The sequence below is a fragment of the Danio rerio genome, chromosome 21 (assembly GCF_052040795.2).
Source record: "Danio rerio strain M-AB ecotype USA chromosome 21, GRCz13ab, whole genome shotgun sequence".
Taxonomy (NCBI): Eukaryota; Metazoa; Chordata; class Actinopteri; order Cypriniformes; family Danionidae; genus Danio; species Danio rerio.
The window spans coordinates 6,549,173-6,567,510 of NC_141041.1; the positions used below are offsets into that span (position 1 = coordinate 6,549,173).

The 18,338-nt window shown below is 37.7% G+C and overlaps 1 protein-coding gene across 1 annotated transcript; it reads left to right on the forward strand.

Moving 5' to 3' along the window:
- The first annotated feature begins 5,056 nt into the window (after positions 1-5,056).
- On the forward strand, positions 5,057-18,060 carry ly6m2 (lymphocyte antigen 6 family member M2). Its single transcript, NM_001386334.1, is given in 6 exon segments — positions 5,057-5,124; positions 6,730-6,840; positions 9,071-9,202; positions 13,576-13,689; positions 13,809-14,917; positions 18,008-18,060. Coding segments are annotated over 5 exon segments (597 nt in total). The 5' UTR covers positions 5,057-5,075; the 3' UTR covers positions 14,000-14,917; positions 18,008-18,060.
- Positions 18,061-18,338: the final 278 nt, after the last annotated feature.

Below are 18,338 nucleotides of genomic sequence, written 5' to 3' on the forward strand. Positions count from 1 at the left end.
TGCTACGTTGTACAATGTTACATGTAAATGCATCAGCTTTTTACAGCGTAATACTCACTACTCACTTCTCTTGAGTACTTTTGAAATGTCTACTTTTTGCTCATACTTTGAGTAATATTTACAACAGATACTTTTATTTTGCTTGCACTATTTTTAGACAACTAATGGTACTCTTTCCACTACTGATCACAAGCTGGAAAGGTTGGGAATCCCTAGGCTAGATGACAGTTGTAGTACAGCAACCCTGAATGAAACAGAGAGCTGATAGGAGTGATGGAGGCATTGTTGCTCTATTTATATACAGTGCTAATAGAAAATCACCATATGCCTTTGAAATAACCAATTATTGGTCGTGCAGCCTAAAATCAATTTTATGGGCACTGTATGTATATACAGTGCAAGTTCAAGACTTAACGCTTAGCTGATGATTGACAACAATGCTTGCTTGGCATGCTGTCCTCAGAAGATACTACAGAACAAAGTAGGTCTATTGTCTAGCGCAGATTGTGTTAGTTGTGCGCCTTGCTTACACACTGCTTAATACACACAAGATGTAGAGCAATACGCAATAGTCTTTACATATGAAAAATATTTAAAATATTAAGGATATACATAGGATATAATAAGGATGCATATATATATATATATATATATATATATATATATATATATATATATATATATATATATATATATATAAAGGATTAAAATATTTCAAAACATTATTTCTAGCCTACATAAATATAAAAACCATACTTTCATGCCTTCATCTCGGGAGGCTTTTTCAGTTTATTCATAACATTTTGCTTTCGTATAATGTTATCATTATTAGCAGTATTATTTATTATATCCATATTTATATTAGTTTTATCGAAAACAAGCTTAGATTTGTCCACCTGTCAGGTTTTAGACCATATGAGGCACAGCATGTGTATTTGGATATAACTTGACCACACTTCGTTATTATTGTTCATTTATTCGTTTGCTGGAAATTAGAACTGAATTTAGAAATAGTTTTGAAACAAATCTTTGCGCTTAACAAATGAAATTAATTATTTATACACTAAATGATGTCTGTGTGTACAAGGTTTCCCTATCCACGAGAGCGAAAGTGAAAGTAGATAATGAGAGGCCTTATCCCTCATTCTCGCGCTGTATGCTCTGTTTAACTGTCTTCTTGCTAGTGAAATGCTCAGTTTTTCCACTTACAAAGTCATCATGTAAATAGCACATGGGCTTATGGCGCAATGCAACTGACTCTTAAAGGTAATGGGAGATAAGACTCTGATTGGTTTATTTTCAAAACACACCAATAAGTCATTAGGAAAATAAGCTCAACCCTTTTAGATCATGCGCCATGGTGAAAAGCGGATTTTTCCGTCCTTATATTAGCAAAAGTGGATTCTGACACGCCCTGAATGCGTTTGCGACCAAAGTTATTAGCCCTCCTAAATTATACACTGTAAAAAGTGTTGCATGCAGAACTGTTGCAAACAATTTGTTTGTGTTGAATTTAAACAAACAAATTAAGTTTAGTAATGTTCAACTTAATTTGTTTGTTTAAATTCAGCCCAAATAGATTGTTTACCACCTCTTAACATAAAGAAATTGAGTAAATCCAAGGAATCATCTTTGAATAATTTTTTTCAGTGTAGCTCCTCTGTATATTTTTGCCTTAACTTTTGTTTAACAGAAAGAAGTTTTATTCAAATCATTTCCAAACATAATAGCGTGTTCTGTAGACAATCAAAATAAAAATATCGCTAATAATATTGACCTTAAAATAGTTTTTAAAACTTAAAAACTGCTTCTATTCTAGACAAAATACAACTATTAAGACTTTCTCCAGGAGTAAAAATAATAAAGAAAATACTGTGAAAAATTCCATGCTCTGTTAAACATCATTTGGGGAATATTTGAAAAATAAAAATAAAAATAGGAGGGCTAATAATCATGAATTCAGCAGTATATCACTTCAAGCATTGAAGACTGGTCAGTACCTGACAGAAAGATCTGCCTAAATGAGAACACTAGTGTGCAGTTTATGAAGGCTATATCTCAACACAGAGCACACAGGTACCTGCAGACTCTGTTGATGTTCTCTGTGATTTGTTTAACCCAAAAGTTGAGAACACACAAGATTTGTAGAGTCACTGCAGTGTTTAACCATAACAGAGTGAAAGTCCGTCATTTGCATGTTTGTAAGAAAGCTTCAAGCATTATTTCTTTAGTGAAGAGTATGCAGTGTTTTTTAACATCTGGATATTCGCTTGCACCTAAATACTGTTTGACTCCCCAGAAAACCATAAAGCACTGCTCATTTTAGTTTTATCTCTTCTCATTTAGATCCTCTCCCCACTGTTCTGGTTAAAGCTTGTCTGCCTTCTCTCGTCCCTCTCATTTCAGCCATTATTCACTCTTCTCTTTCCACTGGAACTGTTCCTGCTTCCTTCAAAACTTCAGCAATTACTCCAAAAACTTGGTTCAGGCCCATCTAATTTTAATAATTTATGATCTATTTCTAATTTACCATATATTTCCAAAATCCTTGAAAAAATTGTAACAACACAACTCCAAACCCACTTATCTCAGAATAACCTGTTTGAACATTTCCAGTCCGGTTTCTGCCCACTCCACAGCACAGAAACTGCCCTGATTAAAGTCACAAATGACCTTCTTATGGCAGCTGATTCTGGACTAATATCTTATTCTCTTTGACCTAAGTGCGGCCTTTGACACTATTTATCACAGCACCCTCATCAATAGACTATCCTCTCTTGGCATCACCAATATCCCACTTGACTGTTTCAAATCTTATCTCTCTGGCTGTACTCAGCACACACTTCTCAGCATACTACATTTTCTTCAGGTGTTCCCCAGGGCTCAGTCCTGGGGCCCCTGCTTTTTTTCATCCATCTCCTTCTACTTGGTAATATTCTCCGTAAATATAACACACAGTTCCACTGCTATGCAGATGACACCCAGCTCTATCTCTCAGGCAAACCCTCTTCTTGTTTTCCACCTACATCCCTCAATGTCTGCTTAGCAGAAATCAAATCCTGGCTTTCTCTTAATTTTTTCAAATTAAATAACTTAAAAACTGAGGTTTGCTTGTTGGGACCAAATCATCACTCTCCAAAACTGACAGCTTCGCTCTTTCTATTGATGACTGTTCCATTTATCCCTACAAACTGGTCAAGAGTCTGGGTGTCATCCTCGATAGCACCCTATCTTTTGATTCTCACTTCAATAACATCACCCGATCTGCTTATTTCCACCTACGCAACATTACCCGTCTTCACCCTTCTATTACCCCCCATGCCTTGTCACATCTCGTTTAGAATACTGCAACTTCTCTTTGGTCTCACTCATAAATCCCTCCGCAACCTTCAGTTGGTCCAGATCTCAGCTGCACATATCGTCACCAGAACCCCTTCTTCTCATCACATCACCCCTGTCCTGCAACAGCTTCACTGGTTACCAGTTCATTTTCTGATTGATTTATAAATCCTGATGTTAACATTCAAAGCCATCCACAATCTTGCCCCTCTATATTTATCTGCCCTCATCCACATTTCTGTTCCTTCTCGCACACTGTGATCTTCTTCCTCCCTCCAATTGTCTGTTCCCTCTGCTCGTCTATGGGCAACAGAGCATTCAGCCGCTCTGCTCCCTGGCTTTGGAACTCACTACCACCTGCCATCAGAAACACTGACTCCCTTACATTATTCAAATCAAAACTCCAAACCCACCTATTTAAGATGGCTTTTAGTGAAGTTTATTTATAAACTAATTTCGAGAGGAGCACGTGCTTACGATTAATAGCACCTGGTCCACATTAGCTAACGCTGATTTTCCAATCAGACGACTCCTTAACCTCTATAAATAACCAGAGTATCTTACTTCAGCCATCTTCGTCTTGGAGAATCCCCCCTTCCACCCCTACTCCTCTCATTTCCTTGTCAGGGCAGCACGGAGGCCTAGTGGTTAGCACCACGGCTGCACAGCAAGAATGTCACCGGCTCGGACACTTCCTGGCCAGGTCGGCATTTCTGTGCAAGGTTTGCATGTTCTCCTCGTGTTTGTGTGGGTTTTCACCGGGCTCTCCGGTTTCCTCCCACAGACCAAAAACATGTAACATAAGTAATGTGACAAATCTAAATTGACAGCATAGACACTTCATCGCATTAATCTACTTCCAACATTATCAAGCAGGGGAGTTCTCGAGACCTACCGGAACTCGGACTCCCCTCTCGCCCTGCAATGGGAGGGAGCCCCGGGCTCGAGGATCTCACAAGTTCAGGGCTCTCTCCCGGGACAGCATGCCAAACAAGCTCCATAATCCATCATCAGCTAAGGGCGAACTCTTGAAATACTTAATGAATTAATTTTATCTGCACTATTGCTGTGTGTAATTTTATTATTTCTCTTGTTGTTTTAGTGTTCTTGTTTTATTGTACGGTGTCCTTGAGTTGCCAGAAACTCTGGTGAATTAAAACCAGCCTATATTGGATAATCTGCTGTGGCGAGTCTGTGAAAATGTTGCTTTGAATAAGTTCTGATTTGCATGAACCTGGCTGACCGTAGCCCAGTGACAACAGGATGTCACTTATACTGAGGGTGAACCAACACACTATTGATGATTGTGTAAATATTGTCGGGTACTAACAGTACCTTTCTATCAACGTTATCTAACATCACTGAGATGAACAGTTCTGACAGTTTTACTTAAGAGTTATCCTATTTAACTTAAGAGTAATCATATTTTATTAAAGTTCTCTCTACTAAACTGAACATACAGTGATAATGTGAGATATAAGAGATGTCAGAGATGTCAAAGAGATGTCAGATTTTTTGTTGTTGTTATTTTGTTTAAATTACAAACCTATAGATGCCTTGCAATTTCTAACACGTATTTAACATTAACTAAATTACTTAATCTCAGATTTGTGTTGCCAGAAGTCCAAATAAATTTCTGCCACGCTCTCATTTGTCATCAAGACCCTCCCCTTTTGAAAACGTATATGAGCTCCGCATACAGTAGGTGTGTTTTCTCATTCACCGCCTGATCAAAGATGGATAAGCAAATCACAGTTTTTCTTCTGTTTGTTATTTTCACCACAGGTACAGTACAAAGACAAATAATTAGTTAAAAAAACTAAAGTTAAATCTTATTTCTAGTAAATAAAAATCATGTTGATCTTGTATTAAAAACAAATTATCATGCAATATCAAGTAGTGTAACATTATATGATTATATACAGATTATTTATCGTTCATGAAGCTTAAATGCAAAGTTAGATTAAATCAGAGACATAATTTAAGATTAGCTTGATTTTTTAAAGACTTTATTTTAGCTGTTTTGTTGTTGTTGTCTTTTAAAGACTTCAGGTTACACCTTATTTTAATGGTCTGTTTGTTGAATTTAAGTTACATTGCATCTACATGCCAACTACTTCTCATTAGATTATTAGTAGACTGTCAGGTTGGGGTTAGTGTAAGTTGACATGTTCTTGCTAAGCTTCTTATAGTCAGGTAAATGTCTGTTGAAGGAGCAGTATCCAGTGTTACTAGACTTTATAATAGCTTGTTTTTAGTTGTATTTTAAATACTTTATAATAATTTATTTTTAGTTGTATTTTAAATACGTTATAATAACTTGTTTAGTTGTATTTTAAATACTTCATAATAGTTTGATTTTAGTTGTATTTTAAATAATTTAGAATAACTTGTTTTAGTAGAATTTAAATACTTTATAATAGTTTATTTTTAGTTGTATTTTAAATACTTCATAATAACTTGTTTGTGTATGTGTGTGTGTTTTTTTTTTTTTTGGCCCATCAAAAATGTTCAATAATCACACGTATTCTTATTTTAGCAGTTGTAATTTGTTTTATGCTTACCGATGAAAAAAAAAAATTCAATCACACATGCTCGTTCTTTCGTAACAAAATATTTTTGTTGTGTCTTTTTCGCATTAAGCTTCAGTATATTTTATCTACAGTATTTCTCAGGGAATATTTAGGTGCATTTAAACAAAACAGATATATTAAACAGATATATTTATTAAAATAGTATTTTAGTCACTGAACATCTTTAGAAATTGAAATATACTACAATTAAATTCATGCTTAATATCACAATAAAAATTACAATCTACAAAATTTCTAATATTTTTTTCCAATTTGTTTGCTTCTCTTGATTTTTCCTCTTTTTTTTATTTGTATTTAATATTTTTTATGACATATAAATTTGGCTGTACAAGTTTTTCGACTGTTATTATAAGTTATTTCATTACATAAACTCCAGATTAGGCTTCAGAACTGACTAATCTAATGTATATGCACAAATATAATATAGTAAAGCTTCCTATTAAAAATATAAATTTTAAAGAAAGACTTATGAGTGGTGTACTCGTATCCTGAGCATTGTACAATGACAATTCTTAAATGAAGAGGAATTCTCCTGTATAGTAACTTTAGTTGGTGTTTCATAAAGTTTAAAAATCTCTTAACAAGCTAGTTTTAAGATTATTCAACTAAATACATTGCTTGAAACAAGTGTTATTGTACTCGTTTTTTAAAAAGTACTCAGTATTGTTGAACTAGCGAATGATTTGACTTGTTTCTAGTCTACATCTTCTTAAATCTTTTTTTTTTTGTAGTTAGATGGCTTTTAATTGCAGTGTACAAGCTGACGTCTCTTTCTTTCTCTTTTTCATCACTAAAGGACACTCTCTCAGCTGTTACCAGTGTAACAGTTCTTGTGTAAACCTGACAGAAACAGCATGCTCCAGTGGAACTACTATGTGTGAGAGTACTACAATGATACCGCAACTTGGTAAGTCCAATATAATGGATTGAATTTTACTGTTGCATTTGAATGAGGAAGGTGCTAGTGTTGTATGTTTCAAACAGGTTTCCAGCATTTTATTTATTTCCTACCAGTTATGCTAACTAGGCATGGGACGATAACCGTTTTGAAGGTATACCGCGGTTAGGAAAAGTCAGGGTTTTAAAATGGCCAAAATTTTCTGTAATACCTTTCCTAAGGTAGTGTATGTGTAAGATTTCTTTATTACTGTTTTTTAAGTATAAGGACAACAGTAACTCCAGCAGAAAATATATCCAAAGATGACATTTAATTTGTAAAGAAATCAGTGTTTTTAAAAGAAATGAAGACAGCAGAAGTCAACGATTCATTTAAATTGAGTCTGACATGTTTACTGCTCCAGACAATAATTAAATTAAATTAAAATACAGGGTGGGCCATTTATATGGGTACACCTTAATAAAACGGGAGTGGTTGATAAGGTCCTGTTTGTGGCACATTGGTGTATGTGAGGGAGCAAACTTTTCAAGATGGGTGATGACCATGGTGGCCATTTTGAAGTTGGCCATCTATGATCCAACTTTTGTTTTTTTAACAGGAAGAGGGTCATTTGACACATAAAACTTATTGGGTATTTCACAAGAAAAACAACTGTGTGCTTGGTTTTAACGTAACTGTATTCCTTCGTGAGTTATTTACAAGTTTCTGACCACTTAAAAATGTGTTTAATGTGCTGCCCATTGTGTTCCCTGCTGAAAAATCCAGCTTAAACCAGCCTAGGCTGGTTGGCTGGTTTTAGCTGGTTGACCAGGCTGGTTTTAGAGGGGTTTTGGCCATTTCCATGCTGGTTTCCAGCCATTTCTACCCTGGTCTTAGCTGGTCAGGCTGGAAAATGACCAGCTAAATCCAGCTAAAACCAGCTTGACCAGCCTGGTTTAAGCTAGACATAGCTGGTTTTGGCTGGGCTCCCAGCCTGGCTAAGCTGGTCAAGCTGGTTTTAGCTGGTCATCTCCCAGCCTGACCAGCTAAGACCAGGCTGGAAATGGCTGGAAACCAGCCTGGAAATGGTTAAAACCCCTCTAAAACCAGCCTGGTCGACCAGCTAAAACCAGCCAACCAGCCTAGGCTGGTTTAAGCTGTTTTTTTCAGCAGGGTTGGATTGTCAATGCAACCTTCTTCTCCCACTCTTCACACACTGATAGCAACACCGCAGGACCCTAAATGCCAGCACAGGCTTCCAGTATCCGTAGTTTCAGGTGCTGCACATCTTGTATCTTCACACCATAGACAGCAAAGATAGTGGGGCCATTCTTTATTAATAGAAACCTCATGGCCACTGGATATTTGAAATTGCTATGATGATGTGTTTTCCTCTTTATGCACTGAAGTTGACACTTTCCCTGAGTTTTTCCAGCAAGATGGTGCACCACCACATTATAGGTGTCAGGTCCAAGCATTCCTAGATGAGCAGTTTCCTGAAAAGTGGATTGGTCTTCGTGGGCCAGTTGAATGGCCCCAAGGTCTCCCAATCTAGACTTTTATCTTTGGGGTCATCTAAAGGCAATTGTATATGGTGTGAAGATGCAAGATGTGCAGCACCTGAAGCTACAGATTCTGGAAGCCTGTGCTGACATTTCTCCTGCGGTGTTGAGTTCAGTGTGTGAAGAATGGGAGAAGAGGGTAGCATTGACAATCCAATACAATGAGCAGCACATTGGACACATTATATGTAAATAACTCATATGAGAATAAAGTTACGTTAAAAACAAGCACACCATTGTTTTTCTTGTAAAATTTCCAATTAGTTTGATGTGTCAAATGACCCTCTTCCTATTGAAAAAAACAAAGTTGGATCCAAGATGGCCGACTTCAAAACGGCCACCAGGGTCACCACTCATCTTGAAAAGTTTGCCACCTCACATATACTAATGTGCCACAAACTGAACGTTAATATCACCAACCATTCCCATTTTATTAAGGTGTATCCATATAAATGGCCCACCCTGTGTTAAATGGGAAAAGATGTCTTTGTTTTTTTCCCCCAGACTTTTAAAAATAGTATATTTTATAGCAGTAATCACAATACAGTGATTCCGTGAAATCGTGATATTTATATCCAAGATTATCATAACTTCAAAATCTTACACCTACCAATACCTAATGCTAACTGTGCATAAAAAAATAAAAAAGGAAAATGTGTGAAATGTACTAAAATAATGTGTTGTCGCATTGTTTTTAGCTGACCTTGGTACTAATAAGACGTTTAAAGGTTGTGCTGCTGATTGTGGAAATGGCTCGATCAACTTCAGCATTGTAATGATATTTTCTGAGTGCTGTAACAGTGACCGGTGTAACATCCAAGATGCACAAGGTATTATACTACACTCACCATATCCAATTGATTATTTTATCTGTAAGTCACGACTCGTTACACTGTAACAGGGCTCAATTCAATTACTTTGTCATGGGGGCCAGTTCATAAAAAGCATCTCAAATGAGGGGCCTGAGAGATATGACTTGCAATATGAGTGATGACACCACATATAAGAGCCTGTATGCTGCATTTTTGTTTTTTAAGACACTCACGTTGGCTTTTTCTACATAATGAGCTCTATTTTGAAGATCCCTGCACAAAGTCTGAAGCGCAGTGCGCATAAGCATTAAGGGCGTGTCAGAATCCACTTTTTGCTAATATAAGGGCAGAAAAATCCGCTTTGCACCGTAGCGCATGGTCTAACAGGGTTGAGCTTATGTTCTTAATGAGTTATAGGTGTGTTTTGAGATTAAACCAATCAGAGTCTCATCTCCCATTCCCTTTGGGAGTCAGTTGCATCGCACCATAGCGCATTTGCTATTTACATAACGGACTTTGTAAGTGGAAAAACTAAACACTTCACTAAAGAGGAAACAGTTAAATATAGCATCTGCAGCGCGAGAATGAGAGATGAGCCTCCTCGTTCTTTACTTTCAATTTCACTCTCGTGGATAGAGAAACGTGTTGTAGGCACAGACATCAATTAGCCTATAAATAATTCATTTTGTTTGTTAACCGCAAAGATTTGTTTCAAAACTATTTCTAAATTCAGTTCTAATTTCCAGCAAACAAATAAATGAACAATAATAATGAAGTGTGCTCAAAAAACTGAGTTATATCCTAATACACATGCTGTGCTCCATATGGTCCAAAACCTGACAGGTGGACAAATCTAAGCTTGTTTTTAATAAAACTAATATAAATATGCAGATAATAAATAATACTGCTAAAAATGATAACATTATAAAAAAGCAAATTGTTATGAATAAACTAAAAAAGCCTCCCCGAGATGAAGAAGGCATGAAAATAATATGTTTTGTAATATTTTAATCCTTTATATTTATGTATCCCTAATATTTGAATTCTTTTTCATATGTAAAGATACTTGCGTATTGCTATACATCCTGTGTGTATTAAGCAATGTGTAAGTGAGGCGCACAACTAACACGCTCTGCGCTGTACTTTAGATTGGCTTTGTTCTGGTCTTTAGAACAGTCTATTATAGTTTCTCAAAATAGCAACGCACCAGCAATAGGCCTCAACACACCCCATTTTGTAGATCAGAACACCTATGGGCGCGCATATGAGCGCAAATGCATTTGCGATTTAAACAACGTGGTGCAAAACATCAAAATGACTCTTGCACTGAGCCGAAACTAGCAAACAACAATTGCATCACGCATTGAGCCGCATTGCACCGGCTGTATGATAGGGCCCTAAAACTTTAATATGTTGTATTTTAAAACTACATAACATCACTGCATTGTACAGTGTGGCTTTTTTTTTTTGTTGTGTTTCGAAGCACAACAAAATCAGTGTATTACTCAAGTAGGCATCTTCTACATTCAAACAAATTCATGTCTTACTGTATGTTTTGAACTGCATGACAATTAAGGATGCAACGATTATAGATTTTGGTTGTACGATTAAATAGTCTAAAGAATAATCATGGTTTTACAGTTATCACCATTATTATGTGTTTATTCAAAACACTATTAGTTTAGAAAATTACATGAAAACAGCTTATTTGTTAAAGCAGGGGTGTCCAAACTCTGTCCTGGAGGGCCGGTGTCCTGCAGTCAGACCCCAGTCAGACACACTGGGCTGGCTAATCAAGCTCTTATCAGGCTTTCTAGAAACATCCTTTCAGGTGTGTTGAGGGAAGTTAGAGCTAAAATCTGCTGGACACCGGCCCTCAAGGAACGAGTTTGGACGCCGCTGTGTTAAAGTGTTGTTTATTGCTACTCAGTAACCAAATAAAGCACAAAATATAAATAAAAAATAAAAAATAGTCTGTTTGAGTGATAATTTTACAACAAAAATAAACAACAAAACAATGAAGAAATAAATAAAAGTAAGAATGAATAAAAAAGTCCCGGGAGGTACGTATTTGTGCAGTTTTTGTTTTCGCGAATCCACAAGAGGCCGCTGTGCGCGCTTTTTTGCATCGCGAATGCCTCTCGCGAGCACCGTTCGTGCCCGCACTGTTCTCGCATAAAGCCGCCAGAGGTTGCTGTCGAGCGACCGTCTGTCGGACTGACTGAATGACTGACTGGGTGGCCGGCTTATTTGTCCGACCCATCCTCCTCCTCCTCCTTCCCTAAACCCAACCGGTTTTACCGATTGACCTGCCAGCCTGCCCGCTCGCTTCCCTAAACCCAAGCAACAATTTACAAAAGCCCTCCAGTAAAAGAAAAGACTTCGCCTGATTTTGACCATGTTTTTGGATTTCAGAAAAGTCTCCCCAGTTATGAACTCGTTCACTTTATTTTTTGGATTCTGTTTTTGTTTTACCTGATTTCTGAAACCGCTCTTCCCCGGACTCAAACCCTGTCATCGCCGTCGGCTCCCCTCCAGCTCTCCGCTCCGCCGCCGTACACGACAAGCTAACCGGACAAACTGGTTGCAGCGGGAAAGCCCTTCAAACGGAAGTGAGCTGTCAGCCAGCAAGCGCAAAGAGGAGCGGCGCCACACCACCCGTAGCATTCTCTTGAAAAAATGAAATGCGCCCATACGTACCTCCAGCCATGTAAATCACGGTCTCCAGAAACGTCCAGCGGTTACATTTTCAGAATGAACTTGGGTTAAAAAATAGTATTTATCTAATGTTAATTTAAGCTATCTATTAGCTAAAGATTTAAATGAGTTGTTGTTATTATCTGCGCTCATACATACATATTCATTTTAATCATTTGTCATAATTCGTCTAACGTATATTTTGTTTACACTGCACTGTACAGCCACATGCAACTCTCAACAGCTTGAGATCTTTTCTACTGTGTGCGTCTGGATGGCGCGAGTGTGTCGGTCAACTTGCAAGTCGTGCGCGCATCGCTTGCAATATGCGCACGTCTCCATTGGAAATAATGAACTTGCATGTAGAAAAGACGCAATATTTGAACAGCCTGCTGCTATAGTTAATCCAATTTGTGTGCATATTAGCCTGGGTATAAGCTTGGAACTTTAAACAAGCACACAGTAGGCATTGTTTAGTTGCAGCAGTTTTTTCTGTGCTACAGAAACGTGGCGTTGAGGTGCCTTTATGATTAATTAACTGTAATGAATTAAAGTGCGATTAATTGTGAAATCGGCTAATCATTGCATCCCTATTAACGATATCAGTGCATTGTCCAAAAGGCCTTTTCTATAAATATATCCACATGTTTTTGGCTGCCTGTGCCACTCGCTTAATTCACTCTGCTCAGCCTTCAACTACAGCTCTTGCTGTATTGAACAGAAGCACGTCACTTCCAACACAATCTCCCAGCAATTCGTAACTTTTTGATTTAGTGGCTGATTCGTATCTATTCGTATGATCTAATTCAGTGGTTCTCAAAGTGGGGGCCGGGACCCCTTGAGGGGTCGCGGAACAATGAAGGGGGGTCGCCTGGTGATTTCCAAAAATCTACTTATTATTATTAGGCCATAAGGATTACCATATTTTATCCATAATCAACTGAAGATAGAAAAAAACAGTCGTTTATAGTAGCCTATTTACTAGTTCTATTGGATTGCGACCCCTGGGGTAAATACATTATATTAAAGACAGCAAAAGCGTCAGATGCAGCAGATTGATTTTCTGGCCCATTTACAGCACTGACATACATTTAAAAAAATGTAAACAAAGAATAGACTTTGGTCTATTGGTGTGTGTGTGTGCGCCATTGCATGTAAGTTTTCTGTATTTATAACCACCTCAGAGGATATTGGGGGTCGCGAGTCACTGGCATTGTTATTTTAGGGGTCGCGTGCTGAAAAGTTTAGGAACCCCAGATCTAATTCATACAATTTAGTAGGATTTGCTCATCACCTAATGATGGTTGGGGTTAAAGGTGGGGTTAGGTGCCACGACTCTTTTTTTAAAATCGTACATTTTTGAACGATTTAACTCATACACAATTATACAAATTACCCACTATACTGACAAATCGTAATACATTTTGTCGTTAGATCAGCCTGGTCACTTTATGACTACAGCGGCCATTTTTTCAACTGAACTAAATTTATTTTGCGATGTCTTGTTCACACTTTTTGTATCAGGGGCCGGGTTTGATCTGCGGGCCGCCAACTGAATTGCCCTGTACTTTAAAATAAAGGTTGTATGTTGGTTAAGAATTGATTAAATGTAGCAGCTAAAGGAGTGTTGCTTTATTAGATATCGTAATTTGTACAGAAAATAAAGAACTATACCTTTTGCTTCCCTCCTGCAGATTCCAACACTGACGCTCTCAATGGAAACACTTGTTGCTATTGTGATGAGAGTAATAACTGCTCTAATGTACTGAACTGTTCAGGCAGTGAAGATCTCTGCGTTACAGCAACAGGTGAGAATCTGGAAAAAGACGTACACTGTAGTCATTATTTTTTTCTCTCTCTTGTGTTTGAGAATTTGACACAGATTACAGAATCCCAGATTAAATCAAGTTTTCTTTCTGTTCACCAGGGACTATCGGAGGCCAGGAAATGACTCTAAAAGGCTGTGCTTCAAGTTCTATTTGTGTTGCTGTAACATCAATTAGTGTAGTTCAGAACATCTCCTGTTGTTCAGAGAATCTGTGTAATGGAGCTAAAAGTGTCACTCAGAGCTTCCTGATCCTCTGTTTTCCTCTGATCGCCTTCATCCTGATGCTCTGAACACACATTCAGTTTCTACAATCTGACACGCTTTATACACAATATACAGTATAGTTTGTGTTCCCTCTGTAACATCTCTAGAGCACTGATTTGATTATTTGCTGTGACGTTCTGATACAATACTTTATTTTAAAATGTACTAAATAACCTTTTTTGTTTATTAATAATGCTTGTCGTTTGTGACCCTGGATCACAAATAAGTGTAACAGAAAAAACTGAATAAATAATTAGTAACCCTTTAAAGCAGTGGTTCTCAAACTTTTTTCACCAAGTACCACCTCAATAAAACAACGGTCTCTCCATGTATCACCATAATGACCGACATAGAAATACAGCAGCGTAGCACTGCACTGCACAGTTCAAAAACCAGGCAGATTATTTCTTATTATTATGAATATTTATTATTGTCAGCCACTTTAAACAATATAAATAGTTTGAAAATTAACACTGTACTGTGCTTGCAAGTAAAAAGAAATAAAACACCAATGTCTAAATTAAAATAAGTTAATTAAAAATCTCATTGTTCTGTCAGCGCAATAGCCTGGTGGTTAGCGTGCTGACATATGGTGCAGTAGCACTTCAGGGCGTCCAAAGTTAGAATCCCGGCTTGTGGACATTTCATGTCCTTACCTCCTCTCTGTCATGTTCAAACAAATCCGCCAGTTCATGGACCACAACTTCATACATGCACTCCGTTCACACACATGTTCTAGATCCTGACTGATTACACTCGCACAGCTGAAGCTGCTCAAGGACTGATTCATGGACTATAAGTACAGCTCAAACACTGTTGCTGAGTCTTGTTATCTGTTTAGTGACACTACGATGCGTTTTCCTTTGTCTTGTTTTTCCTTGGTTTTGATCCTTGCCTTGTTTATTTGTTTAATTCTTTTCTGCTGCCTGCCTTGTGACCATCTGCCTGCCTTTTGACTACGGCCCCATTTACACTAATGCGTTTTCATTTTAAAATGCATAAGTTTTGCTACGGTTACACCAACTGTCCACACTAAATGCTGGAAAACGCTGGAGAGGCCATTTTCATTCTAAATCGCTGCTTCTCCGTCTCAATGTGGATGGGGGGAAACTGAGACATCTGAAAATGGAGGCTGGGCTGCAGACATTCGCCTATCTGATTGGGGCTTTTCCTCAATAATAAGTAACCTAACACACACAGTTCAGCCCTGCATCCTCTCCTTGTAAGTTCAGACTTTGCAAGTTTGATCAAGGCTGCAGTCTCCCCCTTCTCAGTGTGATCTTTAAAGGGAACATACTTTATAACCTCATTCCCATCACCCTGGCTACATTGTTTCACTTTCTCAACAACAAAATGTAAACATGATTTAAGGAACTGCCTTTATGTTTTCATTTTAATGTTAGCAACTTAACATCAGCAGAAATGTTGAGGCGTTGTGTTGCATTTATGAGCGTCATCTTCACTGTGTGGATATTTATAACAAAACGGAGCCGATAACAACTGCCTCCTTTCAATTTCAGTGAAAATACGAAACACACCCTCTCTTTTGCTGAATATCAGTTTTAATAATCGATAATGGCCATTATAAAATTATAACATACAATAAGTTTATACATTATAGGAAATAAAGGCAAGCGATCAGTCAATATACAGAATGTAGGCTACGTGGTTACATTAATCCAGGGGTCACCAACATGGTGCCCGCGGGCACCAGGTAGCCCGTGAGGATCACATGTGTTGCCCGCAGACCTGTTCCAAAAATAGCTCACTAGCGCCACTTACCAGTAAGCTTCTTCATCTAATATAGAAGTATCCATTTAAAAATGTAAATATTTGCAGAGATATATAAAAATAAAGTGTTGCACATTGATACATTAAATACAGGGTATTTCCTACCCTGTTAAATCATTGTTGATAACTTTTGTGAGAATCATTAACATGATCAGTGTCTTCACCTGGATGAATATCATTAATTATTACCAAAAACATAAAGTATAATTAAAAGTAAATTGAGCAAATGTGTTATTTGAGAAGTGTTTATCAAACTGGTAGCCCTCCACATTAATTGGTACCCAAGAAGTAGCTCTCAGTTTCATACAGGTTGGTGACCCCTGCATTAATCATTAACTCATCTTTGCGCTTAGCCAAAACACGTTACCTGAGAACAAGTAATAATTTCCATTGACCAAAGTCAAGGAATATGTCGTTAGATAAAGACAACAAGATGAATGAAATATCACGTTTAACAAATATAGTGAGATTAGATCCAGCGTGAGATGCTTGATGAGCAGTCCGACGAGCACAGCTCTCATCAGGGCCGGATTAACCAATGGGCCTTATGGGCACAGGCCCAGGGGCCCGTGCGCACTAGGGGCCCCTGCGAGGGGGAGAAAAAAAAGACAATTTCGGAGTGTCTTTTTTGGCTAATTGCAAAAAAGCGCATCTAATTGGAATAAGCTATTCAGGGTTTACGCCCATCGATGCCTGATTGATAGAGACAAGATGAGTAAAGAGCTGTCATTCATTACAGTCGCAGTGGCGCACCTTGTAAGGCGCACAACAGCTTCTTTTGACGCGATTAATCATAAACTCGGTTCGAATCCACCATCAGCTGAACTCGTGCTACTTGTTTTCTCCCCATTACATATCAGATTGGAAATATATTTATTTTTAACAGGAAGGAAACATTTTTTTAAAATAATGCAAATGTGATATAAAGTCACAAGTGTCTCGTGGGTATTTAATAATGTTTAGCCTTATTATAGGTGCCTCCCTCTCTGCAAAAACTATATTGCTCAGACAACTGTATTTCCTCTGAGCAAAAAAATCGCGATCACATATTAATATTATTATTAGATTTATATTGCCTTTCTTTCTTTAACTAAACAGAATGCTGTAATTGGTCAAGCGCGGAAACGTCAGTTTTGAAATAACCCGCACTAAACTGAGCGGACTTCAGTTTAACGTTATATCTGTCATAGATCAAAAATGAGTGGACAAGTGGATTTAGCAAACGCGAGAGAAAGAGGAGATGAGGCATCTTTATTGAGGCATTTTCCATACACACCATCTTTAAACAGACCCATGATCAGGAGAATGAGGGTACAGAAGAAGACGTTATGGTAACTTTAAATGATGAGAAGCTAGCATTAACCAGGCGGAGGAGGCTAACGGCAGCGCAGCGCGGACTGAATTCATCGTGTGAGAGACAGACAGAAAAGGAGAGAGAGAGAGAGAGAGAGAGAGAGGCCCAGAAGAGGAGAGAGACGGGAGAGAAGAGGTATAGTGTGTGTGATTTCGGATACTTTTAGGTTTATAATCAAGTCTTCATCACGAGAAGAGTAGAGAAAATACAGGGAGAGGAGGAGAGAGTAAATCAGTGTTTGTATTATGAAAGACTCAGATTGATAGAACTCAGATTCATAGAACTGGATTGGAGAAGCATTATGCGTTATATGCCATGGCAATAATATGCTTTATAAGTTTGTAAAAGCAATACATTAAAATACCCTTAAAAAAAGAAAAAAAAATATTTATATATAATAATAATAATATATATATATAGTTTTTTTATTTTAATTTTTTAGTTTTATTAATATTTTATTCAATGCTTTGAAAAATAAGTTAAATCTTTGTAGAAATACATATGTACTATATATCATTAATTTAAATATGTGGGCAACAAATTATAGATTCATATTTAAAAATTGTTATATTATTCTTATTTTTTAAATTCAACTATAGGGCTGCGGCCAGGTAGGGGGCCTTACAAGACAATGTGCCCAGGGGCCCCTGAGTTCTTAATCTGGGCCTGGCTCTCATCTGGGTAGATGGGCTGCAGCGCTTGCCCGCGAGTGTGTGTGTGGTCATGTGATGTGCGTTTTTAGCATTTTGGTGTGGACGGAGAGCAGTTCAGAAACACTGGGTAAAACGCTAGTGTGGACGGGGATCGTTTTCATTCCAAAACGCTGTTTTAAAACTAAAACGCACTAGTGTAAACAGGGCCTAAGACTATGGTTTGCCCTCATACATCTGTTTGCCCCTGTATTGACCACTGCTTGCCTGACCATTCTAATAAACCAGCATGGATCCTCACTTCTGTTGTCAGTGTTTCTCCCCTGGTTACACACACTCACTCACTCACTCACTCTCTCACTCTCTCACTCTCTCTCTCTCTCTCTCTCTCTCTCTCTCTCTCCCACTTCACTTCCTGTCTGAAACCCTGTCTTATCCACTTAATAAATATATATATTTATACAGTTGAAGTCAGAATTATTAGCCCCCATGAATAATTAGAGTGCTTGGTTATTTTTTCCCCACTTTCTGTTTAACACAGAGCAGTTTTTTAGCACATTTCTAAACATA